The sequence below is a fragment of the Helobdella robusta genome, assembly GCF_000326865.2.
Source record: "Helobdella robusta unplaced genomic scaffold HELROscaffold_1, whole genome shotgun sequence".
Lineage (NCBI taxonomy): Eukaryota > Metazoa > Annelida > Clitellata > Rhynchobdellida > Glossiphoniidae > Helobdella > Helobdella robusta.
Window position 1 is genome coordinate 11,335,667 of NW_008703570.1, and position 26,714 is coordinate 11,362,380.

Sequence of the window (26,714 nt, forward strand, 5' to 3'; positions counted from 1 at the left end):
TTAGTTTAAAAATCTTTTTTCTATTGTCTGCCGTTAAATGGATGGAGCAGTGTGTTTGATTCATTATAAATTGTACAGTGCCTTCAATTAATTTGTATATAATAAATTTAGTAAAAAATGATTAAATTATAATGATTGCATATTTATGAGCACGCTGAAATGCTTAACAATTTGTGAAATTGTTAATAAAAACCTCTGTAATTAATATATGGTGTTAATATTTTTGGTGTTGAAAAATATTACTATTTATTATTATTTTTCTGTTACTGGTTGAGTTTTATTCTGTCGCATTCTAATATTATTACTATTTATTAATATCATAATTATTTTTTATCATTTGTTGATTTTTGTTCCGCCATGTTCTAATTGGATTTAAAAGGCAGGTTGTTTCGATGATTTACATTACCGAGTTTGCGTTTTAGAGGTGCTAAACTTTGAAAAATTTGTTTTAATAATCGGGTTAGCCGTACGCTCACATTCCACAATTCGCCCATTTAGCTTTTTTATTAATAAACTTTCATCTTATTCTAGAAGTATTCAATGTCTGAAATTTCATCACACGTAACAGCAAACAATATCAAACTTTCTCTATTCTCTGTCTTATACTTTAGAACTCTATCAGCTTGTTAGCGTGAAACGCTGAAGAATTAAAAAGTTCCTCGTACGTACGCACACATGCATAAAAATTTAATTTTATAAGTTTTCTTTGTTTTTTCAATTACTACACGTCTCCACGTTGAAATAATATAATTTAATAAATGCAAGACGTTTTTCATCACCTCAAAATTTGAAACGTCGATTTTAATGATGGCAAAGTTGCGTGATAGATTTTATGTTTTTATTAAAGCATTAGATCCAACCATTCCGTATGTCCACAGCTTACACTTCTTTAGAAGACCTAAGCATATATATCGTTGTGACGCCAATTTAGAATTCAAATGCCACCCGTCATTTAGCTGTTTCTTTACGATTTTCGAAATTATAACGAGAATAAACGTATCACACCACACAATCGACGCTAACGAAAAAAAATGACTTTGAAAGGCTGAATCGATTGTGATCAAATAATTTTGAATTACAAACTTATAAAACGGTGCGGTGAAAGATTTTATTACTAAATAATTGAATGCTTATGTACCTGTACAATATAATTAATTTCATTAGCCAACATAACATAATTAAACAAAAAAAGTAGTTGCTTAATAAAGAAACTCCGTCACACCAATTAGCTTCAAAGACAATCAAGTGTTCCAAGAGCCTGCCATTCATCAATCTATAGATTCATTCATTAGTGTATCAATTTATTCATTCGTTCATTCATTCATTTATCAATCCATCCATCCATCATAAATCGTCCCTCTTCCTCTTCTTAACTGGACGAGACCCAGGTTTCATCTCCTTAATTTTTCTCTTTTTTGCTTCTTTCTTGGTGATGTTCTTCTTCATTTTTCTTTTAGCAAAAATTTCTGGATTTGTGGCAGCCTGTTGGATTGATTGATGGTGAAAATATAATTGAGCTGATAAAAATGTTTACATCGGAATGTTAAAAATAGGAAAATTAAAAAAAATAGTTGAAAAACTAAATAATTTTTTAAATTTAATTATTATTTAAAGTAAAAATAAATCCTCAAAATTTGAAGGATGCTTTAGTAAAACAAATTAAATCTGAAGCGTATTAACAATTGAAGAAAGAAACACACCCGTACCTGTAGAACTTTTGCCGCTTTAACAGATGATTTTTTAGCTGAGATTTGATTGTGGACAGTTGCGTATGCCCTGGTGTACATTTCTGCTCCACATATTCCTTCAATTAAATCCAACACTTCCTGGCACAACACCTTCAACGCGGGATCTGGAGAATTTTTTTTTTTATTTTTAATTCCATTTATTCACAAAAAAGTGAGAGTCAGCCTAGCAATAAATGCTTATCTAGGGTTGACTCCCATAAAACAAGAAATAACAGTAATTTAAAAATGTTTAAGTAGTGTCAATAATTACAAATTTATCCTTCATCCACTTTTTTCCAACTTTGAGACTAAAAATGCAGTTGAAACCTCTTAGTATTAAAAAAAACCGCACTAAGTTTTATTAGTAACGAACCATGCAACATCATATCAACTTATCACATCATGAATATTTTCATCTTATCAAATATCGACGAAATATTGAACAAGCCAAACAAATCAACCAACCAGCATCCTCAGAGTTATCGAGCGCTTGTCGAATGAGTGGCTTGAGGACGAGAGGGAGATGATGTTGCATCTTCTCGGCGCCCAACTCCTTGCACAGAGCCCCCAACCAAACGAAGATGGCATTACGCTGTCAACGATCATTAATTAATTTTTTCAATTGTGGCGTATAAATGAATAACAGCATACCTCTCAGGTATTGTGTTAACGTGACAATTGAATAATGAGACTAAAACTAAAACGATACGTCGGTCAAAATTAAATAAATTAAATTAAATTGTAATTAAATGTTTTATAAGTTTTACAACACTGAAAGTAGAAGTTACAAATAATGCAATATTTAATAACGGCAATCCGATAAATGCAATGAGAATAAGATAATGTTTGATAGAAAACCTTGACTGAGCACTGTCTGTTGTTGATGACCTCCGCCTGAACTTCCCTGCAAACTTTCCTGATCAACCACGTTAGAGATAGTCTGTTCTTGAGCTTATCATCTGAAGCAACTTTCATATCACCATCATCTTCATCTTCATCACCGTCTTCATCCTCATTTAACTCAATTTCATCATTATCTACATCACTTTCATCGTTATTTTTCCTCTTATTTCTAATCTTCCTAAGACATTTTTTATCACCAGTCTTTTTAGCGTTCTTGTTAACATCATCCAGGCCAACATCAACAGCACCATTGAATCTGATGACAATTTGGGCGACGCTCAACAAGTTGCCTGTCACCTGAGCAGTTGGTTAATGGATTAATTTGTGTAACAAAATTTACCAAATTATTTATTCATTACAAATTATCAAAACTACTGTTGTAACTACTATCATTATGATTATTATTAATCATTCTAATGAGACTGAAGAATAATTAAATATTAAAATAATTACAAATTTTTTAAATTTAACAAAAAATAACAAAAATTAATCAACCAGTGTAGCTAGCTCCAGCGAGATGATTGGTGATGCAAGTTGGTAACAAAATGTTTTCATAAGTGAACAGAGCTGGATGAATTTGAATAAATTAATATTAAAGTATAAATATGAATATTAATTTTAGCAGCAGTATCAATTTGAATAAATTAATTTAGTGTATGAACATGAATAATAATTTTAGCAGTAGTAGCAGTCATAATAACATTATACATTTGAGTTAATGATTAAATTAAATGATTATTTTAAATGTAAACAGTAAAAAGATATTTTTATAAAAAAAAACTAGTTTAGCCATAAAACAAAACAATAGCCAAAGAATAATAATAAAATTTAAGAAAATAAGTGTGATTTCGATTAGAATAGAAATTTTCAACAAGCTACCTTTTCTTCAGAGAATGTATAAAGAAAATGTTGATCCAAATTCTTATCTGACTTTTGTTTCAATTGTTTTTTGTTCTTTGAAGATGATGATGAAGTAGATGATGATGACGACGAAGATGATGATGACAACGACTTTGCGACATCATCCGGTGATAAAGACGTGAGTAAATGATTGAAGAGTTGCGAAGCTTTCAAGCGAACTGGTTCGTACTCATATTTTAAATGCCTCTCAACATTCGCTGAAATTATATATCCCCAATTAATATTTAGATTCATATAATAAAAGAATAAATAAATTTAAAACAAATAAAAACTTGAAAAAATTCATCAAATTGCTCAATTCAAAAACTACAGAATAAAGTGAAGATGAAATAAAATCTGTGTAACGAAAGATGAGTTAAAAACGCTTTGCATGCAAACCCCACAAAGGATTCATATGGATGTGATATTTCGAATCTTTGACAACGTCACAGTGATTCCAAATGTTTAAAAAGAGATCGAGATAATGGTACAGCAATCGGTCTGTTGTCACCTGCTCCACCTCTGTTAACAACCCCTGAGTGATAGAAAACAATTTGTTTCATAAAAGTTCATTCTTGTCTTTATCAGTTACAATTATTTTCATTATTATTTGTTGATGATACAACTATTAAAAACATGTAAGTATAATTTTTTCAGAAATTTTATGAAAAAATTAGTGAGAAATGCCCCCAAGTTTCAATAACGTGAGACTCAAGATGGCCATATGAATGTTTTCAAAAAAGATGAAACTCAAGATGGTCATATGAAGGTTTTCCAAAATCAAAAGTATTATAAAAGAAAGAAAGTATAGAGAGAAATGAAGAAAATGTTCACAATAAATTCTAAAACATGGCAAAATAAGATAATTGGACTGCGTTGAAGTAAAAGTTCAGACGAGATTAGTAGTAAAAAATGAAACATCAACGAATCGAACATACTTCTCGAAATAGTTGAGGATCAGTGAGTTGCTTGAGGGTTGGCAGCAAGGTGTCTAAATGACGCCGGAAGTTTGTTTTTTCAACCTCAACAAACAAACTCAACATTATCGATGATAGCATTAGAACATTTTTCTGCAAGAAATATTAAACAGTTACCAAAACTTGCATGAAATAAATTATTAATAAGAATTTTAGCAATCAAGTTGATAGCACCTCGTGAATATACAAGAACAAAAATATGACAAATGTTTGTAACCTTTGAACTTTTGAGCCATTCCATAGCAATGTTCCGTAATTTGCCTCCCACCTCGTTGTTAATCTTATTCAGTGGGAAGCAGGAGTAGACATGGAGAATGTTAATAAATAAACTTTCGTTAAATATTTAAAACACTAATATAACAATTCTTGAATTTATAAGATCTATAAATGTAAAATGTCTCTGTGAAACAAAATATATTGACTTAAGAAATGATGGCGACAGTGGCTTACTTTCTGTATAAGCAGTTTGATGGCATCGCTGACCAAACTGATGCATTTGGAGGACTCATCATTCAGCCTGGCCTGTGCCAGTTGGATGAACATCAGGGAGGCATGTTCACTCAGTAAGCTCTGTTGTTGTTGTCGTTGTTCAATAAGTATTTGAATTAATATTGAAAATTTGTTTAAAACATTTCTAGATAAATTAGTAAACAATTTAACATCAACAAATATTAAGAGATTAAGATAAATGAACGTGAACCATCGGAAAGACGGTGATGATGCTGATGATCATCTCCACTGCAGCCAGTCTTCCTGATTCGTACTCGTACTGCAACTGTTTGGTGAAGAACTTCATATGCTGTTCCATCGTCTTCATGTTCAGTGGATAGTCCAGCAAGTAAGTCATCAACACCTGCATTTTCAATTTCAATTCGATTAACTATCAATCAACGATTTTGCTTCATTGGTTAAATAATTATTAAATTATTTTAGTACCCCACGTTCTTAAACATAGCTGATCAACCAGGCAGGCATAGCGATCTATTTAGGTTAATAAATTCATCGAAAGGTCGGTGATTGCGATTATTGAATGCAGACTGACCTTGCGACACTTGCTCTGAACATCAGTCGCATCACTTTTGATCATCATCTCCTCAACTGTCTCCATGATGCTTCCCAACTCCTTTGAATCCAACTTTCTGCACAGTATGGCCTGTGTGCGTTCAACGTGCAGACACGTTTAATTAAAATAAATTAAATAATTGAACTATGTAGACTTGAAAAAATAATAGAGAACATGGAAGATGTATTTCTGATAAAAGCCAACATAATCAATCAGTCAACAATACAATCAGTCAGTCAGTCAGCCCGCCAGCCAGTCAGTCAATAAACTGAGCTAATCATATTAAAACCAACAACATAATGAGTCAATGAAACAACAGATTGAAGAGAACAAACGTGTAGGAGGGGGAATGCAGTTGCATGTTTGGAGTAATCGTGGAGGTCCTGCTCGGCATAGGACAACAAAACGTGCAGTTGTTCTTGGGTGATGTTGTGGTACGAAACAAACTGGACTACTACTCGAATCACCTAGTCATTTATTGATTGAATGAATGAATGAATGAATGAATGAGTGAGTGAACGATTAATTGATTTGGTGATAGGTGATATGGCTAAATAAATTGAAAGAATGAATTGTTAACCGGTTGATAGATTAGTTAATAAAAAAATGACAGCCCTAACGCTGATACATGCTTTACTCAAGCATTTTGAGTGAAGCATGCATCAACGTATGAGATACGATCAACATTTCACGTAACATCAACGGAGCATATTCAGCGAATAAGCAAGCAAACCTTGAAGCACCAATCTGCCATCTCTGAATGTTCATTTTTACCGGCACCGACCACCGAAGCAAAGTTCTTAAAGATGATGAATAGCTGGTTGACTATGGTGTTCATATTTGGATGGAGAGAGGGTAGAGGCAGTCTGAGAAGCCAAGTCAGACATTTCAAAGTCGCAGTGCACACCTGATAAACAACGTTAATGGTCAATAGATTATCTTATTCATTGAAATCGATCGGTTTTTGTTATGGATCTGTTGTATATCAGTTCAATAACATTCAGTCAATGTGAGTAGCTGCCAAATAATGTTACCAACATCAAATACCAAGCACTGAATGAACAAACCTTGGTATGCTTGCTGGACAGAGACTTCAGCAACACCCCAACAAATGGATCGATGCTCTCCAGATGGAATTGTTCCTTGCCATCAATGTGTGAATGTTTCAAGAAAAGATGCAGGAGCTGCAAGAAGAATTCAAACAATCAAATAAGTTAAACTTTTGCATATTTTTTAATGAATCAAGAAAAAAACCTCACATTCAATGCAAACTCGATGAGTACATGCAGGTTGGCTTTGGCATCGGACTTTGGCTTGGAACCGCCTCGTGCTGGTTGAGCGGGAAGGATGAGGCAACTTTCAGGCTGAAGTCGAACATCTGGCTTGACATACTTGCTCTCATCAGATTTGATGGTGCTTGTTACATCGATGTAAACAGTGAAAAATTTAATCTTAATTTGTCTTTCATTTGATTTGTATGTTAAAATTTACTGCATCCCAGTTTGAAATTTGTATAAAAGAAGCAGCAGCTTATTTGAAGTAACACAAAAATGAACAATCCCCAAATGAAAATCTGCAACTAATTACTTGCTGCTGAAGAAGTTATCAAGTGATTCCGAAGTCAGAGAGTAGATGAACGACAACATGAAGTCCATGTGGTTTGCCAATGACCGGTTCTCAAGGATGCCTTGTGATATTTTGGTCAGGGCTTCTGTTACTTTGTTCACAACTTTGTGGCTCCTAGCTTCACGAAGGACCTTGGAGCAAATAAAATATGGATAAAATATAGAAATATACAATTCAAGTGGAAAAAATTTAAACAAGTAAAATGAAAGAAATCAAAAATTTACAAAACGTAAAATAAATGTTAACCGACATCTTTCAACGGCATGACAATTTTGGGTAGAGATTCGATACCGATGTGTATGGAGAGCAGTTTATAAGCATCAAAACTTTTCGTCGTTTTGGCCTCAAAAAGTTTCTGAGAAATAGCTTCAACTTCTTTTTCCTCCGATACATCACCAAATAACTCTTTGTGGAAGACCTTAATTTGAACAAATAAAGTTGGTGAAACTAATAACAGCGATAATTAATTCTGTGCTAACTGGCAAGCTTGGAAGAAAGAACAAACCTCATTAAGTAATGGAATGCATGGATCGAGATCACCTGGATGAAGGAATTCCTTCCTTCCTTCCTTCTTATCCTCCCTGCACTGATTGTTCATCTCATTTAGCAGCGACCAGATGGAAAAGCAGAGAACATGCAGCTGTGTAGTTGTGGTTGTTGTTGTGGTTCAGTTAGAGTATTATAAACAATCTCGTTACGCCAATCTGTATGCCATACTCTCATTTGTTAGATCGTAAACTCATCTTAACTACATATTAATGATGATATTTATTATATCTCCAATAAAAACATGGAAGAAGTTATTCGGCAACTGCAGCCCAGGTACCAGTTTTCGTCATGATCAACATCCAAAACCCGAACTCATTAAAATACTCGTCTTACTCATCATCACCACACTCATCATCCCAATTATCACCATCATCATCCATATCATCATCACTATCACCAAGGACCCCACACCATTCCAACCTGAAAGCCGCGGTGCAGGTGTGACTTCATCTCCTTGAAGATGAGGAGGGCGAAGGAAGGTCCCAAGCTCATGAGTACTTTCTTGAGGGTGTCGCGCGACATGTTGCGGATGTCCTCGGCACGTGATCCCAGGAAGAAGCACAACTTCACAATTATGCTGCATTTGAAAAATTTTGAAATTGACATCAATACTTATATTAGAAAAAATCTTCCCGTCAAGAGATACATTTTAAATTGAGGAAGTTATGCAATTGCTGTTGAAAAATATACATTAAAATATCAACCTATGGATGTTTCTTTCAAGTGATCCCTTGGGAAGTCCCTGCAGCAATTTGACCATGGCCAGCGCAACAGGTACCCTCAAGATTTCTTCATCCTCGGCATACTTGCCTGCCTGAGCCAGTCTGTGTTGGTCATCACTCTTTGCCTAGTATTATTTTATGTATTGGTAAGTACTGTGGGCGAGCTTTCATGGATGCATTTGAGCGTATGCACACGCGTATGTGATGATTTTTGTCATAATATCACTACTATGTTAAAAAAATTTGTAATATAAGAAATAAAATATGAAAAAAAAAGCAATTACTTTATGTGTGAGGCACTTGTGTAACTTGGGCATGACGTGGTTCATGAGGGTCATGTGGATGTGCGTGGCCTTCGTCGGTTCACACAAGAGCCAACCTTTTTGTTTCAATATAAAATGAAGATAAAAAATAAAATCGAAGCAAAAATTCAAGTTGGTAAAAGGAAATTATTACATAAAAAGAATCGTCGTTATAATCAATAACTTTTTTTACTTTTGCCATATTCTTTCATTTACTCTTAAATCAATGAAGCAAATTACTGGTACTACAGCAGACCTTTGTACTTGTCTTCAGTTTCAGTCATCAATTGGGCATCTCGTTCATTAGCATCAACAGCCGCCATATCTATTGCATCCACATCCATCTCATCATCTACCTGCTCGTTCCCATCATCGTCGTCATCGTTGTCGTCGTCATCAGCCACGCTAACGGGAGAAGGAATATTTTCGCCATCAACTTTTGCTTTCGTGTTTTCTTCAGATTGCGAAATCTTTTCAACCTCTTTTAGATTCGAATCGCCTATAAAAAAAGTGTATAAAGAAAAAATATTTAAACTTTTGAGAAGTATTTTAAATCATAAAATTTAATTGATAAAATAATTCACTGAAACCTTTGAATGATTGAAATGAAAATTGGCTTTTGCTCAAGTTGAAGTGAAAGTTATCCAGTACAGATACTATCAACCTGTTGTTGTGTTGTCAAATGAAGAATTTTTAATCATCGCTAAATCATCACTATAATGAACAAAACTAAGAGAGGCACATACACAAAGTAAGGTCTCGATGAAATCATCAAAAAAAATCCCAAAGCAAACTAAGAAATTAAAATCAATAAAAATGAAAGGAATAAAATCCAAACCGACCTGACAATAAGTTTCTGATTAGGCGGAGCTTTATCCAAGACCTTCAAGTAATGCCTTTAAGTACGGGCATTTATAGATTGAATAACATTTATAAATTGAAAAGAACATTATTTCGTTATAGACGTTAGCAGAGCGTTTTTTAAATATCTCAAAAAAGATTATAAATAGCATGCGTATAAAACAGGGTTTCTCAACCGGTGGGGCCGGCCTCCCTTGGGGAGGCCAAATGATCTTTTAGGGGAGGCCAACTAAGGTGTTCTATTTACATGTATTTTATAAATTTATATAATTTTATAAAGTTTTGTTAAATCACAAAATTTTAATCATGCTAAAAACGATTTTTTGAATACTATACGAAAATTGTTTTTGCGTAACGGCTTTCCATATTGTATCTATTTGAATAATGATTTGCACATTTCTGTTTTCATAAATCCCTCATTTTCTTTCTGTCGCGTTTTTTGTGATACCCTGCATGAGTTTCTTTTTCAATAAAATTAATAAAATAAGACAATTAATTGAATAAATTAACTAAAAAATTTGATCTGCTGTTTCTAACATAACTTGTAATTTATATTTGTGATTTTTTAATTATTTCAGTTCTTTTTAAAATATGTGTTTTTTTACCATTTTCAGTTTTCAATAATGTCGAAAAACGTTGCTATGACGAAACCTACGTTGCGTTTGGATTCACGACTATTACTGAAAAAGATGGCACTGAAAAGCCACAATGTTTCTTATGCGGAGCAGTATATTGTAATGATAGAATGAGACCAGCAAAGTTATGCCACCACTTAGAAACCAAACATCCTGGAAATGTCAACTACAACCTGGATACCTTCAAACTGAAGCAAGCTAGATTTCAAGCCACTAGAACATTAAAAAATGTTGGATTTGCTCAACCAAAGAAACCACTTGTTGAGGCTTCTTACAAAGTTGCCTATTTGATTGCCAAAAAAAAAACCACATACAATTGGAGAAACCTTAATAAAACCCTGTGCACTTGAAATGGTGGAGTTAATTCTTGGAAAAAAAGAAAGAAAACAGGTTGAAGAAATTCCACTTTCTAATAATGTTATTTGTTCCAGAATAGCAGATCTTTCAAATGATATCTTGGACCAAGTTATGTCAGAACTGAAAAGTAGTCCTTTTAATTTTGGTATGCAACTTGATGAAACCACAGATGTATCAATGTGTTGCCAGCTTTTAGTGTATGTTTGTTATGTATGTAATTTTAAAATTAAAGAAGAATTTTTATTTTGCCAACCACTTCAGACAACTAGTAAAGCTGCAGATGTTTTTCAAATGATTGCAACTTTCTTTGAAAGAAATGAATTTAGTTAGTTGACAAAATTACATTCAGTCTGTACTGATGGAGCACCAAGTATGTTGGGTAACAAATCTGGATTGGCTGCCTTAATCAAAGTTAATTCTCCACAGACACTTGTAACTCATTGCATGCTCCATCGCCATGCTCTAGCTGTGAAGACATTACCAGCAAAGCTTCAGTCTGTCATGTCTACAGCGATCAAAATAGTCAATTTTATACGATCAAGAGCAGTAAACCATCGTTTATTCAAAGTTTTATGCCAAGAACTTGGTTCTGAATACGATGTCTTGCTATATTACACAGAAGTCAGGTGGTTAAGCAAAGGAAAGGTATTTTCAAGACTAATGGACCTGAAAGATGAGGTGTCTTCATTTTTGCAAGAAAAAGAAAAAACGTTAGCAGGTGACTTTGAGAAGACTGATTTCATAGTTAATATGGCATATTTAGCTGATCTGTTCACACTCTTAAATGAATTTAATCTTTGTTTGCAAGGACCAGAAATGACAATAATCGACGCCAATGAAAAATTAGTATGATTTTTAAATAAGCTTTCATTGTACAAAATAAGAGTAGAAGCTGAAAACCTTGCAAATTTTCCATACCTAGCTGATGTTATAAGTAGCAGTAGAAACAAATCAATGCCTGTTGAAATAAAAAAAGAAATTATACAACATATCACAACTCTCCAACTATTTTTTGAGCGTTATTTTGATACTAAAAATTTGGAAAATAATCTTTGGATACGAAATCCGTTCTTTATTGACTTGGATAGTGTTGCTGATGAAGAAGAAATAAAGGAAGATTTAATTGATCTTCGATCAAAAGAGTTGGTAAAAGCTGAATTCAATTCCAAAGGATTGGCAGAGTTTTTGTTGCAGTCTGAAAGAAATATACCCAAATTTATTTAAAAAAGCCATGGCAGCTCTGATTCCATTTTCGACCACCTACTTATGTGTAAAAGGGTTTTCTACATTAGTATCTATCAAGACTAAAGATAGAAATAGATTGGATGCCTCGAATGATATGAGGGTATCTCTTTCTAATACAGAACCTCGATTTCATCTTCTCTGTGATGGCAAACAGCAACAATCATCTCATTAAGCTTCATTAACATTTTATGTAATAAATTAAAAAACCTTACATAAACCTTATTATTATGAACAATGCTAATTTTAATTAAATCTGTCTGAATAAAAATTGTTATAACAAATTGATTTTTTTTCAATTATTGACGACGGGATTTGGGGAGGCCAAGTTACCATTAGGACTTTTTTAGGGAGGCCAACACTGAAAAAGGTTGGGAAACACTGGTATAAAACAACAGAACTGCAGTATTCAAGTTTACATAACATTAACAACACACACAAACAAAAGCGTAACATTACAGCAATAATTAAAAAGGTGTGACATTAACAGGACCCACCTAAGCACTCCGTAGTACTCTTCCCACGGGAGAAACCGGACAACTGATCCCAGAGCCTCAACGGATGCATCCAACAAATCAGAATCCTTAGCGTACAATTGATCTTTCAAGTAGGACAGGATGATAGGGAGTATGTAGGAGTGGAGAGTTTTTGAGGAAATGGGAGGTTTCGATTCCGTGTTGCTGCTACTGCTAATGTATGTTAGTTATAGTGATTGTTATGACTGTGATTTATCTGGATTTAATTCAAATTTACATTGATTAGCTTATGTTAGATGTAGATATTTGAATTGCGTAAAATGTAACTGATGAATGAAATGTTATATGAAATGTAAAACGGTTGTCGTTTGTACCTCTGCTGTTGTTGTAGTTGTTGCTGTTCAGCAGCCAGAGATTTGAGGTATTGTGACAACTTTCTCAGCGCTTTTCCTCTCCTGTGCGTCTAAACAGTTTAATAAAAAAATTTAAACTTGTCATTACATTTGGAATATTTCTTAAATAAAAATATTTTTTTACAATTTCACCCCAATTTCACCAAGTAACCTTTACAATACATAAATATGTAATTATTATAATAATTATAACTATAAAACCAGAAAAAAAAAATAATTTGTAATATTTTTGCATAAGCGAACAAGGAAAGAACCTGGAAGTGAATGATATTAAGGAAGAAATCCTTCTCTTCATCCTCAAAATCTCTCAACGCTACCAGGCTTTGTATCTGAGCACTCGTCTTGAAGTGCTGGACGACATGAGCCAGCAACTGAACGTAGCAATGCCTGTGCACCTGTTTCAATAAATATCAATTTATTCATTCATCTATTAATTAATTAATTAATTTATTTATTTATTAATTTAATTAAGATTTAATCCATACAAAGCATGTTAAAATAGCATCGTAACCAAACATTTAACCATTTACACAGGCAGAAACCAGTGAACAAACAAATGCAAACCTACCTCTAGGGCCAGTTTCAAGTTTTTCTTGATGGCAGGCAGGAGATGTCTGCTGATGATGACGTGGTAGGCTTGGTGGGCACTGGACAGTTGGATGATTTCCTCAATGCAGGCCATCGACTTGTCTCTCAAGGCTCGGTCAGCTGACTGCACGGTGGGCGATGTTGCGAGTTGTTTGGTTAGTAGTTTCCAATTGAGTTTGTAACGAGAGATGGATTTATGGGATAGGTTTGGATATTATGAAGCAAAAAAAAAAATAACTGAAAACAAATAGTAAATAAATAATAATGATAATAAATAAATTATAGAAAATAACTGATAATATTTCAGGACAAATCTCTATGAAATTTAAAATGAGTACATTATGCACTCACGAAAGCAATAATAAAGTACTTATAAACTATAAGAACATTTTTTTTGTGAAAATTCACTCTGTAATACATTTTTACATTACACGGTTATTAGGTTATTACACAAAACTGTAATTGGATGCAATAATCAAAACATCACTATAAAACAAGGCAACGAAACAACGTACTGTTGATACGAAATAGAGGCAGTTATAAAGTAGAATCAGCATGTCGTCAAATTTTTCATCCTCATCATCATGCACATCCATGGCTTCAATCACATCAATACTTCCGTCAATTACTCCATCATCAACATGATGATCGCCAACAACATTCTGGCGATTGTCGCTGCTGCTGTTGTTGTTCGAAGGATGATGTTTCTTGGATGTGAGGTACTTTGTGGCGTCGAGGTATGCCTCCATTCTCATCGAGAAGTCTGGTTCATCAAGTCTCTTCGCATCTTGGGCATTCATCTGCGTTGACGTTTGTTGAGTAAAGATGCCAAAATGATGACGCGAATAAGTGAATGTCAGTTCTAATTGAAGTGGTTATAAAGTAAACCAAAATTGGTAAATTAAAAAGTGTTACAAGAAGAGTTATTAAACCTTGTACACTATATCCGTGACAACTTTCAGAGAAGGTAGTTTTTCTGAGAGAACCTGAAAAAATTAGAATGTTTAATTTAGAAATATTGTAAATTATAAAAAAATTAATAATTATAAGCTGGCTACAACACACGCAAAATTAAAACTAAATTGCTGTAAAAGAAAAAAGTCTGGAAATAACACCTTCAAAATATCACAGAGCGTATTTCGTGATTGTATGCTGCTGCTTGTACTGAATAACGTGGCTAGGGATCTGAAATGAATTGCATTGTAATATAAAAGTTACAAGAAAATATAAGATTTTCCAAAATTCAACTAAAATTTAATCACATAACAATGATTCATAACGCAGCAGAAACAACTTTACATGAAAACAATAATCCTATCAGCAAAAACTACACACGAATTCGTGAATAAACAAACAAAAAAGCCGCGACAAACAAAGCAAAAGCTCTTCACAGAACAAACAAACAAAAAGACAGAGGGGCCACAAACTTGACTAGAGGCTTGACTGGAGACATCTGGTTGCGGAGGAGATGCTTGATGGACAGCAACATTTCGTACTCACTTTCATTCGAAACCCTACAAACCCTCATTGACATCATCGCCATCAACTGCTGCACCACCTTCTCGCTCTCCTCCCCTTCTCTCACATACTGGCTTAGTCTGATTTTTTATTCAAATTATTATCGAAAAACGATTAATTTAGATTGAAATAACAAAAAATTAATATAACAATCATGAAAAATGTTCAAATTACATATTTCAACAAGAAATACCAAATTAAAAAATTGTTAAATGTTAAAATAATGTTAGAATAAAATCCGAAGGAGTTAAAAAAGAGTTGATACTAACTTAGAAAGAATGGAAAGCTCTAGACTTGGAACATTTTGTTTTTTGTTCTTTGATTTCATAGACCCACTCTTAAGCCTTCGATCGATGTACGCCAGTATTTGTGAGCAAAAATGAACCACAATGCTCTCACCAAATGAAATACCTTCAGAGTAAAAAATTATGAAATTTAAAAAAAATTCCACGTACTCTTAGCGTAGATTGTAATAATAACGGTAGAGTCATAATGATGATAATGTCAATTGTGATGATGATGGCGGTTGTAAGATCAAAACGCAACATGAAAATAATAAGACAAGAAACGAATGAAAGAACGAAACAAACTTTCATTAGGAGATGCCGCCGTAAGTTCAACAACCTCACCAGGAACAATTGGAAGACCTTTGTGTATCATACAGCAGTCATCATCGTCGTCGTCGTCATCATCATTTTCTTCAAATGAACATGATATAGTGAGTAAGTTGTCAATGATCTTCAGAATCATGTTTGAAACGCTTGAATCAACATTTGGCTGGTTCAACAGTTGCAGCATTAAAGACATTGGTGATGAAGGTGATGCAGATGATGTTGGTGTTGTTGATGCTGTTGACGATGGTGGAGATGATTGTACCAGCGAAGAGTCCAAAACGACACGCGGTTTTAATTTTATGAAAAAGCAATGATATCTGGAAAGATTAAAGCATTTCAACTACTATATATTTAACATATTATAAACATTTAATTAAATTAATTAATTAATCAATTAACTTATTCAAATACACACATAGATGTATTAGAAAAGTGACATAACTATTTAGAAATGTAGGTACCTAGAATTTTGAGACCAGCATAAGAATATTTTCATAAGACTTGATGGATTCATGAGGGAATCTTGTGGAAGTTTGTCCAACTGCGTGAATAACATGTTAAAAAATTTATCAAACAAAATAGAAAAAGAAACATTATTTAAATAATTGGCTCGATACAAAACAAAAACTTAGATGAATTTGTTGAAGCATATTGAACAAATGAAATGCAAAAGATAAACGAACTTGAGGCCATATTAAGGAAGTAAAAAGAGCTTCTACATCACTGACTCTGAAGTTGAAACTTTCAAACAGTTCAAAAAACTGTAAACAGATGAAATTTGAAATAAAAATTTAACAAATAATCATCCTTAAATGATTTAATAAATAATTTTTTAATTTTTAATAAAAAATTTAATAAATAATCATCATTAAATGATGAATGCAAGAGTCCCAACAACGAACCTCAATGATCAATGATGTCACAGTTGATCGAATGTTCTTTAGCATGTTGACAATTTTTGGATTGAGTTCAGAACGCTTATCAATATTTAATTTTTTGTTGCAAAATGCTCCAACGCAAACGAGAATGTTGAAAATTTTATTCAAGTAGTCATCTAATTTGTTGCCAAGTTTCTTGAAAATCATCTCAACACTTGTTAGAGCACTTCATTTAAAAGCAAAAACACGTATACAATTAAAAACAATGTAAAAATAAAACAACGCTTTATAAATGAAATAATTTAAATTTTGTAACTGTCTGAGGCTAATCGCATATGCTAGGACCACTCAGAGCCAGCATACCTCAACACCCCAGCAACACAACACAACAACAACCAAAATACAAGTTGTGCATGTAATGCAAATGTTGATAATGTAACCCAACGAGATCCGTGCACATAGCTAGCTCAATACAGCCATGTACGTTTAAGTTGGGATAAAAAAAAGCCTTAAATACAAAAACCTGAACAAAACAAACCTCTGTATTTTCTTGAGCGGCACTGCAACATTCAGTTTGCCGGACATGATGTCCGAAACATTTGTATCAACATCATCTGGTCACGTTTGAATTAAATGTAATGTTATTTTTGTTGCAGCTAGCTGGTCAATATTAGAGCCAGTAACGGCTTTTTTGAAATCTTAACTTTGCTCCACCTATTAACATTTCCAACATATTCATCATCATCATCTTCACCATCATCTTCATCATCATCTTCCCCATCATCTTCATCCACATAATCATCAGCGTACAACAACGTCATCAACACGGGCAATGTGACGTACCATCAGCAATGAACATGAAGCCATCGAAGACGAGGTCCAGCAGTACGACAACCTCATCCTGATTGAAACTAGCCAGGAAGGTCATTACGATGTTCTTCCGAGAGTGGCCAACCATTCGACCGTTCGCATCGCTACCAAGCTTCTGTCGCATCTTTCCCAACAAAATTCTAAATTTTTGAAAGTTTTTTTGTATTGAAAATAATTTTTTGTCATAGCACCTTTTTAATTATCACGAAGTTCGAATCATCAAAATATTTTTTCGTCGTAATAACATCAAAATATCAGTTCCTTATCTTTAGTATAACATCGATGGTGGTGTTAGTAGGCAAATTACAAACACGTCAAGAATAATATTTACAACACCATCCAACAATCACCTATAAAAACAACACTTTTAACCACAACAACTCTTATGATAGTAACAAGAATAATGACTGCAACAGCAACAACAATGAATAAAAAACAACTATTGCAACAACAGCAACTACAACAACTGCAACAATACTAAGACAGACATTAGTTCTGGCAACAATAGCAACCCCAATGCGGCGAATCATCTGCCAGACTACGACAAACCTCATGAGAATTGGGACAGCATCCTTCCTATGTTCCTCTTTCACGATTGAAACGCCACTCTCAAATGAAAACAGCACAATCTCATCTTTAAATGTTTTCTCATCCAACAGTCTCTCAAAATTCTCTCTGACATACGAAAAATTAGATCATCGAAATGTTCATATCAAGAAGGTATCGACGGAAAAAAGCGAAACATACTTGTACGGTACGAGGTACGGGGGCTTGAAGGTCATGAAACAGCTGAATGCCACTCTCTGAACTTCCAATGAGCTTTGCTTCAGCAGCTTTATAACAAACAAATAGAAACAACAATTTGCTAACATATTCGTTGTATTCATTCAATATATTTTCTGTAATTTGTACATTAAAATTTCAACATATAAATTTTAAAATGAGAAGCCTACCTCCAAATACAAATCATACAGTTTCTGTCCGAGGAACAAGCTTTTAGGCTGAGTGAATTTGGCAAACAACTTCAGATGCATAACTAACAACCTATGGTCACGATAAAGTTCAAAAATAAAATGAAAAATTGAGAAGACTCTCTATAAATACGCAATTTTAAACTAGAAAATGTTAAAAAAAAACTTCAAACTAGAAAATGTTTAAAAATTAATATTATGAATAAAAAAATATATACAAATAATAATTAATACAACTGAGAGCCAACGAACCTATCAGGTACTTTGGGTTTCGTTGTACCATCATGCTGACATGATGATTCCTCTTTGTATTTAGGATTGTCCCAATTGTATCTGTACTCGTTCCTACATTGTGTTTAATGCGTAATGATATGAATATGATGTAGTTACAATGTAACATTTGGAAGTGATTAAGAAGGAGTATCAGATAATAATTGATCATTTAAATAAATTCTCATTGTCATTCAACTAAAAAAAGCAAAAGCAGACTCAATGTTGATAGTTTTAAATATTTGACAAAAATAAATAATTAACTGCAACAAAATAACAAAAAAATATGTTCTGGTAAAAATATGAAAAAAATTCAACAAAAACACATTTAGCAAACTATAATGGTTTTAACAGCAACAAAATCAAACTATTTCAAATTAAAACTTCTCAAAAATAAGCACTGATGAAATGGATATTTTAATCAAAGCATCAAAATGGAATATGAAAAAAGTTGCAAAAAGACTGATGTCTAACTCGAGAAATCTGAAGAAGACAGGCACAACGATCCTGGACCTGGCTTCACACGTCCTACTAAAGAGCAACATGCAAGTCCACAACCTCTGCCTGAACGTCAAAAAGTTGGATCGATCTAATTTCCTCATCTCGCACGGAGACTTGTAAAGTTTCATGAATAGTTGCAGGAAGTATTGTTTGGATGATTTGATTTGGGAGGTAGATATTGTTAAAGATGTATTCAGCGTTGGATCATCTGTTTCCATATCACTGTCAACAACAGACTCTTCGTCACTGTCTTCATCTTTTTCAATGTTGCAATTATTGATGCAATTTTTGGTTTCATCGTCTTCATTGTTGTCGATTATGCCATTTTTGCTTTCACCACCTACGTTTGTTTCATCATCATCGTCGTCATCCTCGTCATCATCAGGAGCATCTTGATCCCTCTCGCCGCTTGAAGCTAGAGATAAAGATAAATCAAAAAATTGTTGTTGGCGAAAATTCTGTAAAAATTTACTCCCATGTTAAATGAATAACCATTAATTACATGACGAGAAATGTTTATCAAACATTTTGGAACTTCATTTTGAACTTAAAAAATTGTTTCAGGGCAGCTAATCACTAGAAAACATTTAAACGTAAGTATAAAAAACTTGTCAAACCATTAATTGTTTGGAAGATTAATTCAGTGAATAATGTAAGAAATAAAATGAAATTATTAAAAGAAGTGAAGAAAAGCAACAGACCTGCTTGATGCTGGGCAAATATTATCTGAGGGCCGAACACTGACCAGAATTCGTCCAGTTTCAAATTCGTAGCATACGAAGCAATGAGATTACTCAGGGATTTGGTCATTGGATCAAAGTTCACGAACAACTGGCTTATCAAATACTTCAGGGGTATCTGCGAAGTGTTGTATATCAAAATACGAGTGATCAGTTTTGTTATTGAATGGAAAATAATTGTAATAATGGTAATTTAACGTGAAGATTTCAGTTGCAAATAAAACAATACAAACAGTTATTGGGCAGTTGTTAGGAAGTCTGCACGCCACATGTTCAAATTCGAGCTTCTGAAGGTATGACAACTTCTGTCTGTTTAATCATTGAAGAAATATTTGTAAAAAATTAATGCACATAAACAACATAGAAACACACATTTTATTGTAACTCAAAAAACATAGGGAAGAAAGGAAACAAAAAGCGCAAACAAACACACCCAGACACAAGACAAGCCAATCGGACACAAACATACCAAGAAGATACAAACAAACAAGCAAACAAACAAGCAAAACAAACTTAGCAGACCAACCTGAAAAGTTGAAGGGTAGCAGGCGTTTCTTCGGCTTGCAAACAAACCTCGAACACATTACTCACTGTTGTTGTCTCCTTCAAAAGTTAGAAAGGAGTGGGTAACCAATCCCAACTTTCATTCATCAGAGTCAACAAAATTTGCACACAATTTCAACATCATCATTGTGAATATTAAAGTAACAAAAATATGTAATGTAAAAGGGTGCACGAAGTGAAAATATTAATCTAAATAAACTAACGTTGTCGAGTTGTTCTGATGGAGTTTGTTTAAATTTGCATAAAATCTTCAGACTCAACAGGCGCAACTAAAAAAAAAAGGAATGCAAATTGAATTATTTTATGATTGCCAGTCATAATTTACAAAAGGAAATACATAATTTGCATGTAAATAACGTTAAAAAAACATAAAAAACCAACCAAACGACCGATTTACCACTCAACTAAAAATTCGACTGACCAAACTTTTAACCAACCAACCAACTAAGCAGCCAGCTAGCCAACCAACCTGAGAGTATGGTGATAGTAGATTAGACTCCAGGAGATCTAACCATGACGTGAATAGAAGAGGTGTCAGCAAACATTGAACATCGTTCAACTCATTCAAACACTCTAGCACAGACTGCAAGATGAACTCTTCCTCGCTAAATAATCTGAAATGTTCAAAATGGTGAAATTATTTAATTAAAGCATTATAAATACAATTCTATTTGAAAAAATAAATAATTTAAGTAGCAGTAAATAAATAGTAACAATACATTATAACGTGATAGTATAATGGTTAATATGTTTAGCATAGCTATTTTTAGTGACAGAGTTTGAATGCAAAAACTACCCACCTATCACATAGAACATGTGTTTAAGGTGGATTCACGTATATTCACACACATACGCTGTGTGTTAAAATCTCTGAGAAAAATAAAATAAGAAAACGATCTGGAAAAAATAAACTAACTGCAATAAATAAGTGAGGAACGTCACGAGATGATTAGCTGCTCCATCACGGCGTTCTTCGTCGCACTGCATGCCATCATCATCAGCATCTACATCATCAGCAGCAGCAACTTCATCCCCTACGTCAGTTTCCCTCTTTCCAATAACTTCCTCGGCAACATCATCATCATCATCGAAATCACCACCAATGACCATGTTGTTGCTGAAGTTGAAATTTTTGAAGATGTTGTAGGTTAAGAAGTGTTTGTCGGTAGTTGTGTTGGTCGTGTTGATCAGCTGGATCAAACTGTGGACTGCTTGCTTCACCATGAACATGTACTTTCCTGTTTTTTTTCCATGTGGGTGAATTTTATCTAGTATATAACAAATGGTTTAATTTCTTAAAACAGTCAAGAAAATAAATAACACAATAAGCTGGTCTTAACTTATAATTTAATTTCTACAACAAATAAGATGTTACAATGTTAAAAAAGGTATTGAAAAAAATTAAAATACCCCAAGAATCAATTAGACAAAACCAAATGTAAATATTTTAATAGTACGAAATGACATGTAACTTCAATGTTTCTTACTTTTTATTCTGTGGCAATCAACTTGAGATGCAATGGCAATCAGGTGCTCGATGAGAACGATGATGCCTTCTCTCAACTCTTGCTTCTCACTTTCACTGAATCTTCAGAAAAGAAATGACAAACAGAATCAGGTAAAAAATGAAAAAAATTGATATAAATTTGTGAGAAATTGTATTATCTAAGGTAATTTTAATTACCTAATTTAACTATTAATTCATTAAATCAACTTTAATTATATAATTCTACTATTAAATCACTTTTTACAAAAATTGTAAAATGAAAAGAAAATTTTTCTAACATGGCAAATGGGATGCATAGGACAACAGTCCAGAGATCACGGAATGTAATAGACAGAGATGATAACGTTGCGTCGACAGAAACTAAAGTAGCTGATGGAGGTGTGGTTGGTGATAGTGTTGTTTCTGCCGCCGTTGTCGTTGTTGGTAGCGGTGTCGTCGCTGTAGTTACTACTTCCGCTTTTTCAATGGTTGCAATCAAGGATGAAGCAACACTTTGGATGGTCTTGAAGATGTGATCACTCCAATCTAGAGGAAATCTGAAAAATTGTGAAAACTGCCGATGCAACTGCTTACAATTTCTAACGTGCCATTTTCTGAATGATAAACATTTTGAAACATAGAAATTTATCTAAAAAATATCTCCTCCATCGAATTCAATTTACTTAGAACAACAAAATTAATGGAAACGTCGGTTAAAAAAGACCATTAAAAATTTTTAGATATTGGAAATAAAAATGAAGAAGAAGAACTTGGGCATACATGACATTATTTCCAACCAGGTGAATGTCTTCCTGGTATTTCACATGAATCAGAGTTGACAGCAGCTGAAAACATTTGCTTGGTGAGCTCGTGAATAAGTTGTTGCAATACTTCATCATCTGAATCAGGGCATCCTGACAGATTTTTTTTTTTTTCAAATTTTTTGATTTAATAAAAAATACTTAATAAAATTTAAAAAAATAATTAAACGTTTTGATTGAAAGTTATGATTGACCTTGACAAAATTAATATTGATAGTTTAATTATAATTATTATAGTTTAATTTTAAAATAAATAAACTAAAAAAAAGTCACCAAGAGCATTAATAGCAATAATGTACCTACCTTCTCAAAGAGTGGCAGTTGGAAGATGTGTCTGGAAAATTTTGAAATTGTTTCAAAATTTACCGACTCGTGTCCATAAGCCTGTGTGAGTGGCATTTTACAGGATTAAATAAATATAATTAAAAAGTAACGAACTGGAAAAAATTTCATTCGCTAACGTTTAATGTCACTGATCAAAGATAGAACATCCAGCAAAACATGAATAATAATAAAGAAACTAAGAACCATTCGATATCTCAATTAATTTGCCATTTTAAAGAGGGTTGATTCAAAACGTTCTTACAAATGACACTCCATTATTGAATGACATCATTACAATAATACACAATGCAACAATTGTCATCAACGACAGCATTACTAGAAATAATTTCACAATCAAGCATGAAAATATAAAAATTGCGATCACCATTTTGTCTGCAAAGAAATTTGTCAAGAATGCATAGCAAACTTCAAACAGAATGCAACAAAAGAGTAGTGATACAAGTCTAAACCGACCATCTTGAGAAGTAGAGGCCTGTGGAAAGACGAAACATCTGCATTGTCTGACAGGAGAACCACGGACAGCAAATCATACAAGACTTTTTCAAATTTCCCTTTCAGCCTTTCACCCCCACTCTGAAATATTCTTCCTATTGCCTTTCAAATTAAACAAATATTAAGATAGCTTAATGTTATTACATTAGTTGTTGCTCCATAATTATTAAACTTAATAATATTTGCGTAATTGAAAGTCCATCAACTGTCATGAATATTAATTTTTGAATCAAATTTCCACATCTGTCACTTCTACAGATTCCATCCATAAAAACATAAACACCCTAACCCTACACAATCACCCAGCTTCTAAACTTTAATCTCAACTGTTTAAAAACGAACATGAAATCATTTATAGGTCATGCTCTTTTTCACAGGCCTACTTCCATATTTAAACCAGAGATTCCAACAATGTTTTTTCCAACAGCTAACTTATCTCACCAATAAAATTTATAATTGCATTGCCTGTCAAGTTCAAGTTGTGACTTTGCTTATTAATCCACACCGTGGTACTCCACATCTCCGTCAAAAAGAACTCACAACAATTCACCCTCATCAAAAAAAACCAAATAATTATTATTGTAAACACACATACATCATAATAAAAAACATCAGCAGCATTGAACAACAATAGCAAATAAAAAGCGCAATCAGCCCACCTGAGCAATAGAAGGTGCATGTTCATTCAGCAGCTGGCCGTGTCTCAGGCAAGCAAACTTCAGCAGCAACTTCAACAAGAAAGTTAGTTGATCGACATTGATTTGTTCTTCGTTTCGATCTTCCTCTTGTCGTTCAGGCAGCTGAAGCATACTGCTCAACTTGTCCTGAGATTGCGTCAATAGATTCGGTTATGTGACTGGAACAATTTTTTCAACAGAAGATGCTATGACTCTTATTGGAGTCCCAATTAATTTGATGATGTATTTTGCAAGATTTTATCAACAAATCAAGTTTTCAAATTGTGAAAAGTTTGAAATGTTCAACAACAAAAAATCAACAAACCAATGGATAGCAGATGATGTTTTTCACAAAATGTTGGTTGGTGTGTTGCAGCATCAACGTCCACATCTTCTTCAGGCAATCAAAGACAATTTCATTGCAGAAATATTTCTTGTCCAACAAATTCAACAATGTCGTCATGATCTTAAGGGAGATTTGAAAACATTTTTTAAAATATTGTATAAATTAAAAAACCATTTTTTTTTTATAAAGCAACTGGCTTTGACTATAGAGAACACAAAACAACCTGGGTTGTAGAACTATGGAACTGATGTTTGATTCCCTTGACGGCTTCAAACAGCAAGTGACTGGTCCCGGTAATCAACTGCAATGATATTTAGTTTCATACTATATTCAAAATTTATTACCAATAGTTAATTTCATCCAAAACAAATTTATATTTTTATTTTATCTGGTACACAATTTTTTTTCTTGTTTAAACAGTTGGTCATGTTTGAAAAAGACTAACATTTTCATTCCTGCTGACTTTCTTCAACATCATCTCAACAACGAGTTCAACACGTGGGTGCTAAAATTAAAATAAAAGCAAGCAGACGTAAAAAATTCATTAAACAACAACCTCATTCAAAAATAATAACAGTTATACATTTCAAAAAAATAGTTTAAACAGTCATTCAGAACAAGAAAAATTGATAAGAAGCAAAATGATCAAGAATGATAAAACTTCCATTCCAACCTTCCTGATAAGAAACGAGAAGACCTCAGCAGAAAATTTGTTGATGTAGATTTTGTAGTTCTGTGTGCTTAACAGCGGACTGAACAAACTGATTAACAACAAAATAGTAAAATAATAACTTTTTATTAAATAAAAATCTGCGTCATGTAAGAAAGTTCTTCTTGAAGTAAATTGTACACATTAGAGTGTGTTATTAGCTCAATAAAATCACGTACAATGCATGGTAAACTAAAGACTGTTGCACTTTCGAAATTTTGCTAACTCAGCAATCGAACCAGATAAGTTTAAAACTGATTGTCTGAACAGCAAACCAAATAACATTCATACCAATACAGGCATTAACTGAATAAGACAGATTGAACAAAATAACATCCATAACATACTCAAATATTTCATCAATGTCTTTTAGGAAGAACTTGATGAGGACTCTGAAAATGTAGGACAGTGTTGTGAACGTCTTGGACAGAATCTCGACGTCATGACATTTGTTGAGCAGTTTTATGAAGATTGCAAAAAAATTTTTGAAAAACTTTTTGTAGAAATCTCCTTGGAGATCTCTGCTCAGCTGAACTGTGAGGCTGTTTGCAATGATGAGGAGAAGAAGGACGAGATGATGATCTTAATAATAATTTTCAAAACAAAACAAAATATAGAAACAAAATGAAACCAACTCTAGGAGAGGCTCATATGCCATGCTGTTCGGCACCTGCAGATGCTTCTCAAGACAGCTGGCTATTGTATCCTGGGGGAAATAAATTATTTTAAAGCTTAAACTAACATTACTAATCACGTCCATTTTAATTTAATACACTGCTAATGAATTTAATCAGCCCACTTTTTGTAATAATAATTATAACATAATAATAATTATAACATTATAATATAATAATAATTATAACATTATAACATCATCAATATTGTGAATAAGTAGTATTAAAGAAACTCGGTGTAATCTATATTTCAATTCCCATCATCCAGACCTACCCAGACCAATTTAATCATTCTACTGCAAAATGCAGATGACCCAAACAACAGACCTGATTGTGAATGACCAGGAGCAAGCTGTCCACTTCTCCCCTCATTTCCTGTAGGAAGTTCACTGAAAAATAAAAATGTTTGCAATCAGCTCTCAATGTTAAATCAACACATACCACCACACATTGTATGTAACAGTCAGGAATCTCTTCACAATTGAACCCAGTTACTACAACATCAATGCCAGGCATGTTAACCATTAGACCACGACACTCATTAACCCACTAGGCCCAACAAGCCGTTATTTGATGCAAGACAACAAACAACAACAATTTTTATAAGTAAGCTTGCTTATTGGCTTTAATTAGTCTTATAAAAAAAATGTGACCCACTAGGCCCAACAAGCCGTTATTTGATGCAAGACAACAAACAACAACAATTTTTATAAGTAAGCTTGCTTATTGGCTTTAATTAGTCTTATAAAAAAAATGTGACCCACTAGGCCCAACAAGCCGTTATTTGATGCAAGACAACAAACAACAACAGGCAAAGTAGGATTGTGTAGTACCATCATTGTGTGGTATTGTACAGTATGTATACATGGTATAACACAACATAACTTTATGGTATAA

General features: G+C 33.3%; 1 protein-coding gene across 1 annotated transcript; it reads right to left on the reverse strand.

Annotated features, from left to right (window-relative positions):
- HELRODRAFT_188063 (hypothetical protein) lies at positions 1 to 26,333 on the reverse strand (the record flags this gene model as incomplete). The annotated part of the gene is made up of 65 exons (XM_009011452.1): positions 1 to 27; positions 1,375 to 1,482; positions 1,707 to 1,852; positions 2,193 to 2,319; positions 2,586 to 2,927; positions 3,126 to 3,197; positions 3,510 to 3,748; positions 3,930 to 4,065; positions 4,469 to 4,600; positions 4,725 to 4,787; positions 4,958 to 5,077; positions 5,208 to 5,360; positions 5,550 to 5,660; positions 5,906 to 6,037; positions 6,304 to 6,477; positions 6,638 to 6,754; positions 6,830 to 7,031; positions 7,158 to 7,327; positions 7,447 to 7,614; positions 7,702 to 7,836; positions 8,166 to 8,322; positions 8,450 to 8,592; positions 8,752 to 8,846; positions 9,026 to 9,268; positions 9,360 to 9,433; positions 9,612 to 9,665; positions 12,362 to 12,553; positions 12,715 to 12,803; positions 13,008 to 13,148; positions 13,322 to 13,465; positions 13,857 to 14,141; positions 14,274 to 14,327; positions 14,457 to 14,526; positions 14,769 to 14,939; positions 15,129 to 15,270; positions 15,450 to 15,790; positions 15,935 to 16,014; positions 16,157 to 16,234; positions 16,376 to 16,577; positions 16,890 to 16,965; positions 17,195 to 17,361; positions 17,771 to 17,896; positions 17,969 to 18,054; positions 18,175 to 18,265; positions 18,445 to 18,537; positions 18,937 to 19,378; positions 19,665 to 19,821; positions 19,937 to 20,012; positions 20,230 to 20,306; positions 20,471 to 20,536; positions 20,818 to 20,881; positions 21,184 to 21,505; positions 21,755 to 21,855; positions 22,053 to 22,367; positions 22,534 to 22,667; positions 22,878 to 22,958; positions 23,373 to 23,513; positions 24,071 to 24,235; positions 24,414 to 24,554; positions 24,658 to 24,735; positions 24,880 to 24,939; positions 25,108 to 25,195; positions 25,524 to 25,685; positions 25,779 to 25,849; positions 26,145 to 26,333. 65 exons carry the CDS (start codon positions 26,331 to 26,333, stop codon positions 1 to 3), a joined length of 9,198 nt encoding a protein of 3,065 aa, XP_009009700.1.
- Positions 26,334 to 26,714: the final 381 nt, after the last annotated feature.